The sequence below is a fragment of the Planococcus citri genome, chromosome 5 (genome assembly GCF_950023065.1).
Source record: "Planococcus citri chromosome 5, ihPlaCitr1.1, whole genome shotgun sequence".
NCBI classification, from domain to species: Eukaryota; Metazoa; Arthropoda; class Insecta; order Hemiptera; family Pseudococcidae; genus Planococcus; species Planococcus citri.
This window is the reverse complement of record NC_088681.1, coordinates 71,641,860-71,660,381: the sequence shown is the minus strand read 5'-3', so window position 1 is coordinate 71,660,381 and position 18,522 is coordinate 71,641,860. Positions and strand designations below refer to the sequence as shown.

The window sequence follows — 18,522 nt, the reverse complement described above, 5'->3', positions numbered from 1 at the left end:
TTTGAGGAAGCATTTTTTGACATCAACCAGACCGATTCGATTCTTCGATCAAATAAGTTAGTATAATTACATACAAATATAATGCTCAAGTTTTATTATAAAATAAACATAGGTACGGGTTCCATAATTCGAAAAATTTATTATAACGTACGTATGTACACGATGGGTAGGACGAGGCTGACTTCTTTAATTGATTGAGGTATCGTACAAGCTCGCCGATCATGAAAATACCTACTCAGATACCTTACTCGTTAATCGTTTAATGATACCCAAGTAAGTATTAGCACCGGTAGGTACAGTCTGCACACATTGTAACTACCATACTACGTACTTAATACCTACCAATAATATATTGTACATGGAATTTACATGTAATATACATACACGTGTAGGTATCAATAATATGTATAAGTCTATACTCACCAGTCACCGACGACGAGTATACATCTGGTGCTGGTACTCGCACAAACGAACCGAAAAACACTTCTCAATAGCATAATGCCTCGTTCTGATGACACCACAACGGTTCGATGAGATCAGCGGCGATACCTCGATTCAACATCCTTTGCCTTTGCGTTAGAATTCTGGCTTCGGCGGATCTCCAGTCTGATGTAGGATTCGTCCACAAACGTTCGGCTAGCGCGCTGGCCCTCGGCCACAAACGATTATCCAAAGTGCTATCGTCCGATTGCTCGGACCACAGCGTAGCTTCAGCGCCGAGAATTTGTCGACCGTAATTGGACGATAGATTAGCGTACCGTAGAACATTGGTCGGATCGTTCATGTAGACTTTTTGCCATCCGATGTAAGGCGAACACCAGTTATTGCCTTCGCCGATCCAAGCGCCAAATCTATAAACAGTGAATTAGGTATACTCGTAATTATTTCAAACCGATCCGACACTCGACAGATTTCAGCTAGAAACTAACCCGCAGTCGAAATATAATGCGTCGTAATTGGACAAAATCAAGTCGTATCCGTTACTCAGCAAATGACCAATCTGTTTATCGCCGATGGTGGTCCAAATTTGAATAATGTATCTATCCTTATCCAGGTATCGGGTTACGTTGGAGGTTTCCGTTAGAGAACTGGTCCACAGTATGATTCTGGTGTTTTTGATTTTGGCCGTTTTGTCGAATTGCTCGACGGCTCTGTTTTGAAAATGACTCCACAATTCGATGAAGAAATCGTCGTTGCTCGCGTTCTCGTGATCGCTGAAACAAGACGTATGGAGTCGATTTTTCCATCAGCCATCACATAGGTTGATATACTCGTACATGTACGTATAATTATTATTCGAATACCTTTTCGCTTGATCGTGCTGCTGCTGCGGTTCGTTCGTGTTCGAGGCTCGTTTCGGCATCGTTTCGACGATAGACGGTGTATTTCGCCAACAGTACGGCGACACTTCGTCGCCACCCATGTGAAAAACGTCCGATTCGAACAAAGTATTGAATTCGGCGTAAAGATCGCCAAGTATTTGGTAGACTCGTGGATCGAGCGGATTGAGTAGACCGCAAGGTGGTTCTACGCAATACTGCCTCCAAGGTTCGGCTTTGAAACACAGCAGCACGTTGCTGACGCTGGCGCTGACGTTGTTCTTGGTTTGGCGCGGCGGCGGCGTCGAATCGAAAAGCTGCCATCCTTCGCCAACGTGCGACGGAGCGTCCAGTTCGGGGATCACTCGAATTCCGCGAATTTTTCCGTATTTCACGATCTCTTTCACGTCTGACCACGAATAAACCTGAGAAATGAGCGTACGATACGAGAAAGCGCAAACAGATAGAGGTGTACCTAGACCTACGGCTACCTACGTTAGACCAACACCCAAACCTACGAGTAGGTATCGAGTAAACGCCAACGATACCTGAGACGGCGAATACGCGCCAATCGCGCTCATCTGAGGATACGTTTTAGATTCGAACGGGAAGCTATGGCTATCGGTTATATGCCAATGGAAAGTATTGAGTTTATTTTGAGCCATAGCGTCTAGCGTTTTCTTGATCGATTTCACCGAATAGAAACTACGCGACGTATCCAGCAAAATTCCTCTGTGCTTGAATGCCGGCTCGTCCGATATTTCCACTTGGGCCGGTATCAATACTTGGTTTGAAAAATCATCGTACACGACGAGTTGGGATAGCGTTTCGATTCCGTGTCTGACGCCGAAATAATTATCACCTTCGATGACCGCTACCACCTATACGAGTACGAGTATATACACAATATACACAATACAATACACACAGTCGCGCGTAGAGATAAATGTAAAACAATCGGCGATTAACGTCGATGTCGCTAAAATCGATACTCGCAACATGCGATTGCCCACTTACTCGACGTTCGGTATTTTTAGATTCTACAAATACGGATAAATTGTATTTTTCGGCCGTGTCGTAAGTGAACGCGAGGTCTTTCTCATTTTTCACTTTCAAAACTATACTCAATTCCGAACCGGCATTTTCCACCTTCGACGACGGACGTAATATAGCCTGCAAGAAGTACTGTTGAAGCTCTTCCAACATGTTCCATAATTGATTCGAACGTCCTAAAGAGGCGAAAAAGATCATCGACAACAAAAATCGACCTAAGTACCGGATACTCGTACCTATATACGTAATTGAGTCTAAAACCGAGTTCACTTAATGCTCGCTTATACTTACTCGGAATATCGAGTTTGAACGATATTTTGCCACTATGGACGGCAACTAAATCGTCCGCGATGACGAGGTTCTTCGTAGGCAAAGGCCACAACGAACCAAAACGATCGCAAATTAGTTTACATACGTTCAACGAATACAAACACTCGTTCTGCGAGACATTTGCAGCCAAGTTACGCAAACATTTTCCAGACGACTGTTCGCAAGTCCAACCTACGACGATTTTATTCATTTGATTAACACCTCCACCGGCGCCTTTTCTGTAAAAAAAAACAACCGAAAATTGTCGTTATTCTCATCGTCGAATTACGAGTGTTACCATCCCTACAACTAGGTAAGTATTCACTACATATGTAGGTATCTGTCTAGGTATAGCGTACAGCGCATACCATCTTTTGATCCAACAAGGAGTTTCTAGGTTTGGTATAACACACTCTCCAATCGATGGAATCGTAAGTAGGTATATACCAATTATTACTACGAGTATGCCGAGTTAAGATCCCGAAGTAAGTAATTACATACGATACTTATTTCTGTACAAAATGAGCACTAAACTGGTCATCAATACGGCTGGTATAGGTAGGTACCTACAAGGTCGTCAACCCGAGTCCGAAAACTTCAAATCATCGATCGCCGATCGTAAACAAACTAAACTTGTCTACATTTTTAGAAAAACTACGAGTAAGTTGCTCGGAATTGGGTAATAATTACTTGTAACAATATGACGAGTCCATTTTCCTCGCTCCTTCGGGAACTAGCGCAAAACAACGCGTAAACACGCACAACGATATAAAATACCAGTGAAACGTACCCATCGCTACAGCAAAAATTTTACCAAAAAAAAAAAAATTTAGACTGAAATAAAATGATTAGGTACAGCGGAAGCACACGGTTCGAATAACATAATAAAATATACTCGCGTTAGATGAATAAATATGACGAGCGCGTAATGAACAATCTACTTGCACAAGCGAGAGACGCGCGATGGTGTGAAAGTGTATTTCAAATTGTCACGATCCTAAACAGCTAACAGTTCTACGATCAAAAACGTGTTCGTCACCATTCTGCCACTCATGTATCGAATAGCGTGCATTCGAAGAACCTGTTTCCGATCGTCTAGTCGGCGATGTGTTTGTGTAGTCGACTGGCCGACGCGGCGCGGCGCGTTCGCAACTCGTACATCGTCGACAGAATAAATAGACGCCATTAACGAGCATAATGAGCACGAAAAAACTCATCAAAAAAAAAAAAAAAATTAGCTGCAAAAACGTAACAAATCATTCGGCCTTCAACACGAAAATCTGCGCAGTTATACCGACAAAAATTGGTATATCTCTCGCTCGCTTTTTTCATCCGCTATGTCTACCAAAATAACACATCAATTAGTAAACATATGCATATGCAAATCGACGAAATCGCAACAAATATTCATAATTCTGTTACAACAGTCGACGATTAGTGGATACGTCGACACTTCTTATCGTTCAATTATGATTCGAAACGATAGCTTCGAACATTAGTCATTTCAACGGCTATTGTACTGGTCTTCCTCACTGTTCAATTATGACTCACAACGATAGCTTCGAAATTCGAACATTACATTTCAAAAGTTGTACTCATCTTTTTCACAATCATTTCAAATACAACGCGTAGCTCGAAAGAACACAATATCAGAGGCCTGATAAAGTCTGAACGGATTGAAAATAACATCTGTTCAGATCTACTCGGGTCTAATCTCGTCAAATTGCTTCGACGAAATGTCCAGATCTGATCAAATCCAATCATTTCTTTCCCGAGATACGAATAATAAATAAACGTAACCCGATTGAAACAAAAAAAAAATGTATATACGTAATAATGATAAAAATAAAAACAAAAAAATTATTCATAGGTTCTTATTATTACTATCGAAGTATTTAAATTTAAAAAAATTTCAGTTCTTCTTTCTCCCCAGCAATAAATTGGTTTCCACTGCGCTAACTGGAAGAAGATAAAGGAGCTTCGATTTTTTTCTTCAAACACTTTATAATGCAGTAAAAATCAGAACATCGTGAAGAATTCACCAGCCTATACGAGACGAAAATCTTCACAAAACTTCATAGCGAGTGTTTAGCGTATATACTTAAAATAAAATTTGAAAAAAAAAACACGCACACACAGTTTAACGATTAAAAAAAAGACCCTAAAATTAAAAAAAAGAATTAAAAATAAACAAAAAAAAAAAAAAAAAAACAAATAACAGAATAGTCAAGATTAGGAAAAAAATTCTGTCATTAGACCGTTTTTCTGAACACATTCCACACAAATTTGCGTACATAATACATAATTTCTCAATCAATTTTTTTTTCAATTTCTTTTTTTTTTAGCGCTTACAAAATATAAAGAGCAAAAATTCAATAAAAATGGGAGGGGGAAGGGGGTATTAGAAATTAAAATAAAATAAACTGCGTTTTCACAACCATTTTACGGTTAAAATTTTCATCTAAAATAGGTTTTAAAAAAAAAAATTAAAACTTCGTAAATACACACTCATCGAGTTTAAATTAAACCAATATCGATAAACATGAATAAACCAACAATGAAAAGAGAAAAAAAATTAATGATAATGACGATAAAATAACAGTGACCAGTAAAAATAATATTATTCGAAATCGCGTAATTCGATAATATTACGAATACACGTTTCGTCGTAAAATTATTATATCAGAATAAACGTAAAAATTTCATCAACTTCACAAAAATACAAAACGCGTTATTCGGGTTAAAACTAAATGCACGTAATAAAAACTACTGGTTTCGAAATATCCGAATTAATAATAATAACACAACGCATACACAAAATAGAAAACAAAAAAAAAAGGAAGAAAAAAAGAGAAAAACAAAAAAACAAATTAAAAAATAAAAAGGCAAGAAAAATTAAAAACCACAGTTCGATCATTGAATGAAAAAAAAAAAATTAAATAAAATAAAATGAAAAAAAAAAGAAAAAAAGAATATGATAATATCACTAATAGAATTAGATTACATTTACGACCAAAAATAAAAATAATTATTAAGAGATAAAATGGATAAAACGAGGAAAGAAAAGGTACACGAAATGTTTAAACAATTTCAAAAACGTGAGAGAGAAATTAATATAACATAGTATTTGTAAAAAATTTCACGTAACTACACGCTCGCTACATTACCTTGAGGTAAATTAAGGGGAAAATGAGACAGGGGAAAAAATAAAGAGAAAAAAGGGGGCAAAAAATAAATAAAAATGACTAATTTACGATGAGGTTACGCAAATAAAATAACTAATTGTGTAAGTTTCGATTCAAAGTCAACTAAGAAAACGAATCGTTAAAAAGGACTCTTTAAAACCAATACGTGGTGATTGTTTTTCGCCACCGTGATAATGCAACCTTCCGACGTAATTTTCAGACCGCAACACCTTGAAACCTGAAATAGGAACAGAAACGACGAGATTAGAGACTTGTACGGACTATACTCGCGCTGTAGGTATGTAGAAGGTGAAAACGTGCGACAAGTTGACAACATTTACCTTTACGTACGGACACTCGTACTCGCATAACAACGTTCCATCCGGAAGGAAGATGCAAATGTGAAATTTATTACCGTGAGAATCGCCGACTAAAATATGCCCGTTGGGTAACACATCGATACCGTTCGGATAGTCGGTTAAACCTTGATTACCGATTCGATTAAGAAAATGTCCATCAGGTGAGAAAACCACGACGCAGTGTCCTTTGAAATCGCATATATAAAATTTTTGATCTGCGACAGACGAGAATATTTCATTTACGGTGAACAACTGACGACAAAAATGAGCAAAATGTTTGTTTATCGACGTGTCTCGAAGGATGAACTAACCTTTGACGGCGATATCCGATGGCTCGGTCATTACGCCTTTGCAATCGAACCAAGTCGACAACGTTCCATGTTCATCGAGTTTATACAAAGAAGGTTGAACACTATCGACGATTACAATTTCGCCTTCTTCGGTAACAGTCATACCCGCGACAATATCAACGTACCTAGTTGGGAAAAAAAAACGTCGAGTTTTTCACAATGTTAGGTACAAAAGTTTATACAGAATCTTTTTTTCAATACTACTCACTTCAATCTAATTTTTTTGATAAACATTCCATCTCTGGAGAATAACTGAAGACGTGACCGTTCATTTCCGCGATCACAAATCACATAATTACCGGACGGTAAAAGCTCTACTTTCCTAGGATACCACAGTTGACCTTCTAATTTGCCAGCCATACCAAATTGCGTTCTGAATTCGCCGTCTTTATTGAAAATCTGTCGAGATTCGATAATTACAAAATTTAATACACGTGCACTCGCGCGTAAAAAATCGAGAATAACCATCAGCGTTTTGCCTACTTGTATACGATGATTATTCGTATCAGCTACGATGATAGCGTCATCCTGGCCTATACAAAATCCGTGCGGAGATCCGAACTGACAAGGCGCCGAACCGAGTTGGCCAAATTTAAAATGAATTTCAAGCGCCGCTACTCGTTGCGAACTACTTCGAGTGTAATTGCTAGCATATCCGTTATGATGATTCATGCCCATATTGTGCATCATCGAAGAGTCGACTCCTACAGAGAAAAACTCAGAGTCAATAACGAACGAACAGATCAATTTGCACTCGAGGCGCAAGAAATTACCATTATGTGATCCGAAAAAGTGAGAATTGCCATTATCGTAAGGTGAATTATGGCCGTTCACCACAGGTAAAGAGGAACCGTTGACTAAATCTAGAACCGAAGATGCTTCCACACTAGAATCGTAAGATGGCGCCCCTATAACGCTCGACCCGCCGATACCATTCACACTGCCGTAACCGTTTGTCATCATGTCTACACAAAACGAACGTATAATGAACATAAAATCATAAAATGATATCTTGGCGCGAAAGAAACGAAAAAAAAAACAACAACAACAACAAAAATACATAATGACGTAAAGAACTTGCGCTGGAATTACCTGGCTCAGGCATATGAACATTTCCCAATTTAGCTAACGCTTGAATATTATTTATTAAATTAGACGGTATATCGGACGGTGCTCCCAGTAAGTCCAGCGGAAACGACGGCGCCATGTTGTTAGCATTGGTAATCGGTGGTGAAGGCGGTTTACCATTACAAGCTGCCAGCGACGCCAAACGAGTCAAATTCATCTCTCCCAACGTTGTTAATCCTTCCAACGGCGGAGTTTGAGGGGTAACGCCTTGAAAATTGAGATCTCCATCGAACGACGAAGGCATCGACAACGGACTGCTGGTTACCGGACTCGACTGCATACTGACTGTAGTATTCGACGTACTAGCGCCACCGCCTCCTAATCCGTTACCGTTCATCACGTTTATAGCCAAAGTATTGTTTTGCACGAGACATTCGGTGTTGCATTCTATATTCTGTTCGCGACCAACCGAACATGCTTCCGCTACGTTTTCATTGGCCACTACCGCAGCATCCGGATCTTCGACGTAACCAAACGATTTCTACAAAATTCATTATAAAGACGACGCATTAAATTCTCGAGTATTTACTAATTCAATTCTGCGTTGTTGTTTGAAACGCATTTCGATAAAGCAGTTATGTCAGTCGGCCATCTTGTTCCTCGACATACGATTTAACATTGCAATATGGACAATGGGAGTTGGGCCAACTTATATACTTTCGTGATAACATTTTAGAAAGAGAATTGAAAAATGTTTCTAACGATATGCTGTAAGTCTAGACAGAAAAAATTCATTCTATCTTAATTTTCGTAACTCTTCATTTGCAAGTTCGCAGTAGTTGAAACTGCGTGAAATATAAAGCAGCAGCTTCTACTCGATTGTTACAGACCAATTTTTCCAAGTGAGGAATAAAACGGCGAACGAGTACACCCGAGCCGTAACACAATATTATACTCGTATATTAGACGAACAACGATGATAAAGAAATCTACAGAGCCGCTCCTCCCTCCCATCACACGATCGTTCGTCATTAAATTAAAAAATGAAACGTCGACAAAATTTAAAAAGGTATCTGATATATCTATAATACACACCTTCGTTACGCTGCTGAATTCTTCCATATCGGTGATGAAATTCAAAGACGTGCAGTAATTATATTGAAAATTAACGTTCTCACTCAGCATTTCCAATTGTTTAGAAATTACTCGATTCAGCATAAGTAGCTCGCTATCACTTCCGTTCTCCAACAGACGCGCTGCGAACGAACACGCATGTTCCGTCTTGTCTATTCTCTTCTCCACACTGCGTAAATAGGAAATAGCAATCATTATAAGATAAATCGAGAATTTTAAATATTTCATATTTTTACTTGGTATGTACAGTTTAAAAAAAAACATCGTCAGTTACTCGATATACAACATTTCGTACTATAAAATATACGCGAATGGATCGAGAATTTAATTTGATGTATTAAAAGGAAAAAAATCGTATACTAACTTTTGCATCGCGTCCATCACTTTGAGCTCTTGACAAGTATGAACTTTTCCCAATTGTTCCAACGCTTCATCTCGACATTTTTCTAATACTGCCTTATAACTCTACACAACGCAAATAAATCGAATAAATAAATAATTTCGCAATTTTGACACGATGTGCTCGATTTACCTAGTACTCGATAGTTTACCTGAAAAGTTTCATTAATCAAATCCTTAGCGCTATCGTGCTGTACTTGCAATTCGCTTAACGCGTTTTCCAAATCGGAATTGGTTTTCATACACTCGTCCAATTTCAGTTTACTATCGTTAATCAAACTTTCGAGCCTCTGCCTTTCTTGCAAACCAACCGTGCTCAAATTATCGAACACATGTAACGGAGATTTGTGTTCATTGTTGGTACATTCGAAGCAAATCGCTTCCTAATATTTAGAAGGGGAAAACACGAAATTAAAAACGAACTAAGAAAAAGCACTCTTTAGATGAAAAACAATGATTAGAATTACTTGGCACGTATGGCAGTACAACTTGATCAACTTTTTGTGCACTTCGCAATAAATTGGTTTATGAAACGGTATCTTATCATTGGATTGCTTCAGTTCTTCCAACGATACGACGTAATGGTTTTCAAAGCATCTCATATACTGCGTTAACGAAAAGCGAATAAGTAAATAATAATGGAATAGGTAATTCGACTGTTGCGAGCCAAACACACTAACCTGATGAGCAGTACTGCAATTAGGACATAAAAAGTGAGGGCAATCCACGCATCTAGCCACTGCCTTTTCTTTAGCTTTGCAACTAGTACACAATAACGAGGAAGAGTTTATCGCGCCTATTTCGAATAAGTTCATCAACACATAATCGCAAGGTAACGACGCCGCTCCTCTCGTATTCAACTAGAAATAAATTCAAAATCAACAACAGCGTCGAGAATATTGGCGCGCAATGTAATACTATGAAACTTACGTTGGTAACTTGTTCACAAATCACACAGCGAACATCTTTCTGTCCATCTGGCGATTCTGTCGAAGTATCGAGTAATTTGTCGATACAACTCTCACAGAATACATGTAGACAGGACAAAACGCGAGGTGAAGCGTTACAGTAAGGTTCACTGTGGGAATAAAAAATTAATTATTATAAAAAAGTTCCATCATCGCTTCGCAAAGTACTACAACAGTACCGTAGTTCGATAACACGCGGTAATGTGATACTCACTTGCATATTGAACAAACAAGCTCTTCTTGTTCAGTACTGAGACTAGAATCATCTAACAACCTTTCCTCCAGACTAGTATCTTTGAAACTTTCGCAAAGTTCATCCATTGTGTCTTCACTTCTCATCATTGCAAGAGAAAAGTTATGTTTACTACTCGCTGGAAACAAATGAGAATTATCGAATAGGTAAATAATAAATATAAGAAAAAAATACAGCGCGACAAACGCGCGCTTTTCAGCTAACAATGGCTCAGTTCAGGGGCGAGTAATATCCGATTCGAATTCAATTCATAAACGCAACGATAGCTCAGTTCAGTTAACTTTGCACGCATTATTTCATCACCTGCTCATCACAAAAACTTCATTCGAGCGTCTGCACTCACATTGAGAAAATGGTTACTCAATTACCATTACTCGGCAATACCGAATAACATTACTGCATTTCGCATATTGTCATCAACATCGTCAATGCGTAAGCACCGTCGTTTCTGAATTTACGCCCTTCACGATTAGGAATTATCTATTCGATGGAGGGAAAAAACGGAAAATACTGTACCTAAAGCGAGTGCACGTGGAACTTGATCTTCAAATGATTAAGTTATATCGTAGAGAACATATTTCCTTCGTCGTTACAGAAAAACCGGATAACGAGGACTATTGATAAGGCGTGCAACATGAGATGGTACGACTCGAGCATGAAACTAGAAAGTGAAAATATACCAAGGTGAGAAAAATCATCAAACGATCGAAACTTCACAAATATGAGAAATGCGTCGCTAAACAGTATATAATAAAATGAAACAAAGTTGTTTACTTGTACGATTGATGTAAGGTTATGTAGGCCGAAAATGATTAGGTACGATCACACACCGTCGTGTTTCTTGAAACTAATATTAAATCGTAACGACGAAAAAACGACCTTGTTATTACTTCAAGTTTCGTACGAAAGAAAACGGAATTCTGAACTGAAACACCATTACATTTACAACACCGAGAACTCAAAACTTCATTAATATATTATTTTTTAAATTCAACGCGTAACTGAAAAATGCTTTTTCTCGCAAACCATGCTTGTGGTATTTACACCAACATTGGAACATTTCACGAAGAGCGAACACTAATCAATTTTCTCACAAAGTTATTCCGCACAAATTTCAAATCGTATCGTTTTTGAAAATCCAAAGTTACTCAACAGTGCTGACAATTCAAAAATTTAAATCCGAAAAAAATTTTATAATCAGTGATGCAGAAATTACAAAACAAAAAAATGTAAACATACGCACGGAAACGCAACAATTCGCAGTTGGCACGGCACGGATGGAAAAACGGAACGGAACGCGTCTGTGTGACGCGTCCAAAATTATGATATCTCACGGAGTCACGGTCACACAGCACACGCGCGTCATGTCACAAAAACAAAACGAGACCGAGCCGGACTGCCGGACAGTAAATAAAATTTTCTGCTTATCATCATCATCATTCTCAATTTCTCATCACAATAAAAATTGAAATATTTTCTGTTCAGTGCTTGTATTTTTCAAAATATATTCACTTGGACATACTTTTATAAAAAATCCAAAAGGTTCACCGTTCGAAATTACATAAAACGCAAGTTCTTTTTTTGTGTAGATAAATAAGATTCGCTCTATTTTGTGTCAGAATGGTAAGTGCAAATCTACTGTTTCTCGTGTCACCTAATATTTCAGTTTAAATTCGATTAGTTTCACTATAAATTTTGTATTTTCAGTTCGGTTATCAGTCAGCGTTTGAATCAAAAACCAATCTTGCGCCTCAAAAATGTTTAAATGATGGAATCCAAGGTTTAGGAAACTCACTGGACAGGTAAAGAATTGTCAATTTCTGTAGTATATTTCATCGTACTGTTTTTTATATTGCGATTCCGTGTAATTTTTAGACTGGAAAATAAATGCGTGAAATTTTCAGTACATGGAGCTCACCCTCTGGAGTCGAAAGAGAAAAACGTAAGTGTCTTCTTGTAACTCCATTGTATGGTTGGTTATTGTTATTATCTAGATTAAGAATCATTTTCTTTTTTGATTACGCAGTATTTATCCGCGAAGCACGAGATGAATATGAATATGCTAAGAAATGTACAAGGTATTCACGCGCCTCTACGAATTTCCATGGAATTACGAGCCAATAAGAAGGTTGGACGATTGCCTTTCATGGCTAGCAGTAATCTGTCTTCGGACATTATCATGGGTCGAGACGATACCATCGATTTTAGTGATATTTTATATCCCGCTGACGTACATGAGCAGCTCAATCGACCTTACGTTGCTATGGAACGTCTTTAAGTTACATCCCTTTTTATTTTAATGGAATTTCTATTTTTCTATCTTCGATTTTATAAACGAATGTTCTATGTACTTATGTTAGCCATTCAATTCAAAAAAAAAAAAGTTGGGATAAAAGGAAACGAAGTTTTTCGAACAGTATCATTAAAAAATGTATTATATCATATTATGTTCTAAAGCGTATCGTTAAATATTGATAATTTAATAACACAATAAAAGATTAATACGAAATAACATGAAAAAATTATATAAACCAAATAATTTCAGAGATCTTACTTTTTCAGTTCTATGAACAGATAACAGTATTGCAGGGATCAACAAACAACAAAACGATAAATTGATGATTATTCATCATGAATCTGCGACTACAATCGAAGGTAATATTTGTACTTGGCTCGATTTACTCGCATTAAATACTTGACCGTGATGGAAAAGCTCGTGTCTGGGGGACATGCCTAAAATAAAAGACGTGATTTAAAATCTGATCGACTCGAGGTAAAGTAAAATATGTAAAATTATAAGTTACCCTTGTTACTACCGCTTCCTTCGACAGGAAAATATTTGGAAAGTTTGATCAGTGGTAAAGGCAAATATCCACTGATGAGAGGCATTAAATCGACAGAAATCGAACAATTATCTGTTCCGTCAAGTATTATAACTCCTACCGCGAAAAAAAAATGAATCGTAAAAACAGGGAGCTAAAGTCACGATTCTGCGATACAAAATGTACGTACCCGTAGACATATTACAGATAGCCCATAAATTTTGATCAGCTACGACTTCGTACATCAGCGAATAATTAGGAGTAGATTCGACGCGTTTAACGGTAAACAATAAATGGCACATGGTATTCACGCGACAAAATTCGCAACCCCTCATCGGATCGATATTCGATTCGATAATGTACAAAGTCTTAAAAAAAACGAAACAAATTATTTCGAGATTAGAACATGTAACCACCAAAAATTGACTGAAAAATGTTATCTCGTTACCTTAAAATCCGAAATTGAACACACACACTCGTAAGAACTGGTTTTCTCGTAAACCTCGTAGTCGACGGAAAATTTTACAGTATATTTACCGTCAAAATTGGCGCTTTGCGCCAATAATTCCCACATGAATGTAATATTCATTCGGTTCTGTACAATCTACAATACCAAATTGAAACAGTATTATTGAAATACGACACCAAATAACGAATAGCGATACTCGTGAAAGTTTCGACCAATTTCTACTCACGAAGGGTTGCGCAGAAACCGGGTTCAGACTTGCAGTTGAAATATTTTCCTGAGCGATGGTGAGACACGGATTCTTCAAAACGACTCGTTCAGCAGTAGCCCCATTTACAGTAACTAATACAAATTTTCTCAATTTAGCCGTATGTATGCGACTCAAAACCACAAAGGGTACGTGAAACTGTATGGTCTGGCAAACTTCTTCACTCGCCCACGGATATTTCAACCAAAGCTAAATTTGAAACATGTGAATAACGAATGATGATGAAAGACTAATTTTAGTTGAGTCAACGAGCACAATAACTAATTATTGCAACTCACTTTATGAACGATTACCGAACCATCCGTTTGAGACGGAAATGCGGAACAAACGTTCAAATCGATGGAATAATTTTGACTTGACCCGCAAAATTCGTTCAGATTGATTTTAATTTCATCTTCCAATTCTGTTTGATCGGCTAAATTCATTTTCAGTCCGTCTGACGATCGTAAAATTAATACCGGATCCTATGAAAATGTGTCATTCAGAATTTCAGATATTGAATAGTCGTCGTTCGATTAAATACAAGTCGTTTTTAGTAACGAATAAAATTTATTACGATACAAACCTCATCCATCGTATGAGTTCCCTTTGATATGTTCAAAGAAACAAGCGATTCGATGCCGGCGATTAATATACGATTATTTTTGGCTTGCAATGAAATCTCCGGTAAGACATGTTTCACGCTATACTTCACTTTATTGAGAAAATTAGCACCCGTTAAAAAATACAGTCTATCAGAAATATTGACGCTCAATTGTCCCATACTATATGTTCCGGCCATCTCTTCTTCCTGTACAAAAATTAATGCGAACCAATAATAGCTACCTACATACGGGTACATATGTACATACGAGATTACGAGTAAGTCTGGAAAAATCGAAAGAGACGTACCTTGGAAAGTAAGGCAACTGTGTTATTTCCCGGCTTCAAGATAACATTATTGCATTCCAAATATTTACTGTCTTTCACTTTTTCAGGTAAAGTAATATTTTTAATTTTTTGACTATCCTGACGTCTGGAATAAAACAAATACCAACTCAACAAAACGCTCAAGTATATGCAACTGCATAGTTGACAGATGATTTCATCAATGAGATATTCGTCTAGGTTAGTCTAGGTTACCTCAAATGGTTTTCGATGTTTCTACACACAACATTTGCAGCTGCCAAACTCTTGTCTTGTTGATATTCCAGCATATAAATTAACGGGACTTTGGCGGGCGTGTTTTTCGTATTTTTAAAATGCCTAAACAAATTGATCGAGTCAATTTTATCGTTATACAATAACATCGACAATAATGTAGAACATAAGTTATTCATCTTACTTAATCAGAACATTCTTCGAGTCCAATTCGGCAATTTTTTTATGTTTGCTATCGTTATTTGTACAATGTGAAACCGATATCGAAACATTTGAGCAAACTATTTCCGATGGAAATTTGTTTACGATATCGACAATAGCGCATACTCGAAGACCGGTTTGCTGTACTTCAACGCTGATACTATTCAGCGTAAAACCTTCCTCCAAAGGCACGATCCATTCTTCTGATAATAATTTCGAAAGTGTTGAATCATTACTTTTTTAAAAAGTCATAAATAATATTAAATGCTATAAATCATTTACCCGAATCATCTATCTTCGTCTCTTGTAACAAAGTTTTAATTTCTTCAAAATACGATAGACGGCACTCGACATCGAAATGAGGAGAGCAAATGATAGCGATACAAGTTTTGATGTATCTATTGCAAAGCATGTTTTGATCGATGAGTTAGTTACACAATACTCACGTAATAATAACTTAATAAATATATAGGCGAAGAAAACGATTAACCTTTCTGTTTCCTCCATATTTTTATAACAATGTAAGAGCTTCAATCTAATTTCATTCGCTAGAACCGGCCACTCGTCAATTTCATACAAACATAATACGCTGGTTAGGAATGTCGACGCTTTAGATAAATCACCAAGTTGTATATAAAAATCAGCTAATTGCTTTCCAATGAAACGCGCCGACCTAATACGTCCTTTATGTTTATAAGTAACCATAGCTTGTTCAGATAGCTCCTGAAAGAATTTTCTCCGAGATTACCAAGAACAAGATATTTGTACGAATTAAGAGCGATACGTGCGCAAAGGATTGAAAAAACAGCTCACCAAATAACTTTTATAGTAGGCCTGTTTCGAAGAAAGAGCCTCTTTTAATTTATCCACGGGAGTAATATTGTTCGCACTGGATAACTTGACGGGCTCGCTAATTCCGCAAAATAAACTTACAATAATGTGTAATTGTTCGCTAGATTGATCACAGTTTGGCATTAAACCGCACAATTCGCCGAGCTCGCGTAACTGCAAATGCAATAGATTTATTCGCTTCATCCTCATCAAATTGAAATAGGTTCATCTTATACGAAAAAAAAACCACCACTAGCACCTTAAGTGTAGCCAATTCGAGTAATGGCGCCGTGAATTGAGAGCAGGCGTCCACTTGAGCAGTTTCGTTGAAATTTTGGCACATGAAGATTATTTCGAAGCAGCACAAAAAAATCCAACAAGCGATCGCTCCGTTTGGGTATTCTATTTCTAAAATTTTTATTTCATTTAAGCAGTTATGAATGAATGGTAAAGTACGATGAGCAATCTGAAATTCAATGGTAACGATATTAGATCAGCGCAATCAACTCGTATTAATACAGACACTGAAAATGGCACTTACTTCCCACGGTTTAGAAGTAAACAACAACATCGCCGCTTGTCTGGAAAATAAATAACATCTGAAATCCAACAACGAAATGCTGTGGCTAAGGAGACTCAGTCTACAATTTTGGTTCACTTTACAAGTCAACAAGATACCGGACCAACTATCGACCGGATTTTGAAATGATCGCAGCCATTTCGGGGCGCCTGTAAACACGTTTATAAAATCCAATGGAATGAACTAACGTATCATATAATTAAATAAAAATCATTTAAAAAAAATTACAAACCCGTAAGACTAGAATTACGAATAAACTGAGTAAATAAAGCATCCAATTCGTCGTACTGGATCAACGCTTCCTCGTACATACCTAGCATTTCTAAAACAAATGCTAATTCTTCCTGAAATACATATACCAACAATACGATATATAACATTCGACTAATTTTCCAAGTACGCAAAAAATAAAATTAAGTAAAACGTGGAAACACCTGTAATAAGAAATAGTTGCAAAAATTCCATTCTGGCTGATTTCTACATTCCCTCTGAGTGCGAATGTACTCTTCTAGTTTCAATAAAGCACGATCGTAAGACGTTAAGATTAAAAGTCGAATATTTACAACCAAAGCTCTCCACGATGAACCGGTACGAAATTCAGATTTCAACGGATTTATAACCGCTAAACACCTGAAAATGAATTTGTTTTAATTAAACATAAATACGAATAAGCCACGTCTTTCAAAAACGATTTAGGATTATACATAATATGTACTTATTTGATAATTTACCTGTCGGCGTGTTTAACTGCGAAGTCATTTTTTATTCTATCGAAAACAGTTGTACGAGGTAAAAGTTTGTTATGTTTGCGGAAATCGTACGTTTCCACCAGAACAATTAACCAATCCGAGATGCTGTGACTGTGTAGAACATCCAACCAGTTTTTTATTTCGTCGTGCAAAGCGTTTTTGTACGTATCTATATCCTGAAATCGGTTTCAATTCGACTTGAAAAATATACGTTACCGTCAATAGAGAATTGCGATTCTGTGCACTTACAGCGCATTGTGTCCAAAATACATGCAATATGGGCTCCTTTAAAAGCTGATAATTATCTTCTTTCTGAAGAATATCCTCGCTGAATGGTATAAATACGGCGTTCAACGTCACTGCTCTTAGAATTCGACCGAAAGATCGCCTCCATTCGGTTGGTTCTTGCGGCAAGGCTTGAATTATAATAGGTTCAAGATTCAAGAATAAATCTCTGTCTCCGGAATCTAATTTGAAAACAACAAAAATGTATGAGAATTTAAACGTACACTGATTGTGGGTGAAATAAATTCAAATACTGGCAACATTCGATGAACGATTCAAGAACGGATTACTTACACGTAATAAGAGGTTTATAATCTGAAACTGAAAAATACTTTGAATCATCTTGTTTCAGCAATTTTGACATTTTCGTTCGATGCTTATCTGATAATCGCTCTTATTGCCATCGGATGGTATGTATTATACTAGATGAAATTACGCCGATTTCATACTCGATCTCAAACTCACGCGAAAAGCGACTGAAACATTAAAATTCGTCAATCTTCAAGTATCTGGGTAACCCAGAGATGATGGTTATGAAAAATTGGTGATTAGGGATGATCAGTGTTCAAGCGATTATAAATAAATACATACTTGTAGACGTAATTGGAGAATGTTTTTAAAAAACGAACATAGATATCAACGGAACATGAGACTTGAAATACATGTTTTTCAGGGAGTGTGAAGTTTCATGTAGCGTTGGCGATTATGGTTGTTTTGTTATTCAAACACTTCTTCCGGCGTTATCATATTTTCTTCTGAAAAAAACTAAAGAAAATCAGGAGC

At 37.1% G+C, this 18,522-nt stretch overlaps 4 protein-coding genes across 6 annotated transcripts; 1 reads left to right on the top strand and 3 right to left on the bottom strand.

The window, feature by feature from the left end:
- Positions 1-77: 77 nt before the first annotated feature.
- Positions 78-3,805, bottom strand: Hexo1 (Hexosaminidase 1). Of its 2 annotated transcripts, XR_010559015.1 has the most exons (8): positions 3,372-3,805; positions 2,664-2,920; positions 2,337-2,548; positions 1,868-2,200; positions 1,305-1,744; positions 930-1,214; positions 424-851; positions 78-338 (listed from the first exon to the last, which is right to left on the bottom strand). XR_010559015.1 is itself a non-coding variant. In XM_065366031.1 (7 exons), the coding sequence occupies exons 1-7, from the start codon at positions 3,473-3,475 to the stop codon at positions 488-490; spliced, it is 1,995 nt and encodes a 664-aa protein (XP_065222103.1). In that variant the 5' UTR covers positions 3,476-3,805; the 3' UTR covers positions 78-487. The 2 variants fall into 2 exon arrangements, 1 of the variants encoding a protein (XP_065222103.1); XM_065366031.1 differs by having other exon boundaries at positions 78-851.
- A 680-nt stretch (positions 3,806-4,485) lies between these two features.
- LOC135846759 (B-box type zinc finger protein ncl-1-like) lies at positions 4,486-11,521 on the bottom strand. Its single transcript, XM_065366030.1, has 16 exons — positions 11,172-11,521; positions 10,914-11,058; positions 10,359-10,515; positions 10,107-10,254; positions 9,857-10,036; positions 9,644-9,781; positions 9,329-9,559; positions 9,142-9,242; positions 8,739-8,946; positions 7,668-8,184; positions 7,349-7,540; positions 7,059-7,279; positions 6,784-6,974; positions 6,537-6,700; positions 6,208-6,440; positions 4,486-6,104 (listed from the first exon to the last, which is right to left on the bottom strand). Exons 3-16 carry the CDS (start codon positions 10,484-10,486, stop codon positions 6,006-6,008), a joined length of 2,751 nt encoding a protein of 916 aa, XP_065222102.1. The 5' UTR covers positions 10,487-10,515; positions 10,914-11,058; positions 11,172-11,521; the 3' UTR covers positions 4,486-6,005.
- A 349-nt stretch (positions 11,522-11,870) lies between these two features.
- Positions 11,871-18,465, bottom strand: SIDL (SIDL trafficking protein particle complex subunit 10). Of its 2 annotated transcripts, XM_065366028.1 has the most exons (21): positions 18,331-18,465; positions 18,034-18,215; positions 17,704-17,921; positions 17,437-17,630; positions 17,140-17,335; positions 16,938-17,049; positions 16,667-16,854; positions 16,385-16,591; positions 16,108-16,299; positions 15,785-16,017; positions 15,577-15,692; positions 15,278-15,497; positions 15,076-15,198; positions 14,845-14,968; positions 14,519-14,743; positions 14,232-14,417; positions 13,915-14,142; positions 13,668-13,823; positions 13,410-13,587; positions 13,202-13,336; positions 11,871-13,130 (listed from the first exon to the last, which is right to left on the bottom strand). In XM_065366028.1, the coding sequence occupies exons 2-21, from the start codon at positions 18,101-18,103 to the stop codon at positions 13,027-13,029; spliced, it is 3,405 nt and encodes a 1,134-aa protein (XP_065222100.1). In that variant the 5' UTR covers positions 18,104-18,215; positions 18,331-18,465; the 3' UTR covers positions 11,871-13,026. The 2 variants fall into 2 exon arrangements, with proteins under 2 accessions (XP_065222100.1, XP_065222101.1); XM_065366029.1 differs by lacking the exon at positions 18,331-18,465 and having other exon boundaries at positions 15,278-15,494; positions 18,034-18,314.
- Pomp (proteasome maturation protein) lies at positions 11,877-12,836 on the top strand. The gene is made up of 4 exons (XM_065366050.1): positions 11,877-12,020; positions 12,105-12,199; positions 12,273-12,339; positions 12,424-12,836. Exons 1-4 carry the CDS (start codon positions 12,018-12,020, stop codon positions 12,673-12,675), a joined length of 417 nt encoding a protein of 138 aa, XP_065222122.1. The 5' UTR covers positions 11,877-12,017; the 3' UTR covers positions 12,676-12,836.
- Positions 18,466-18,522: the final 57 nt, after the last annotated feature.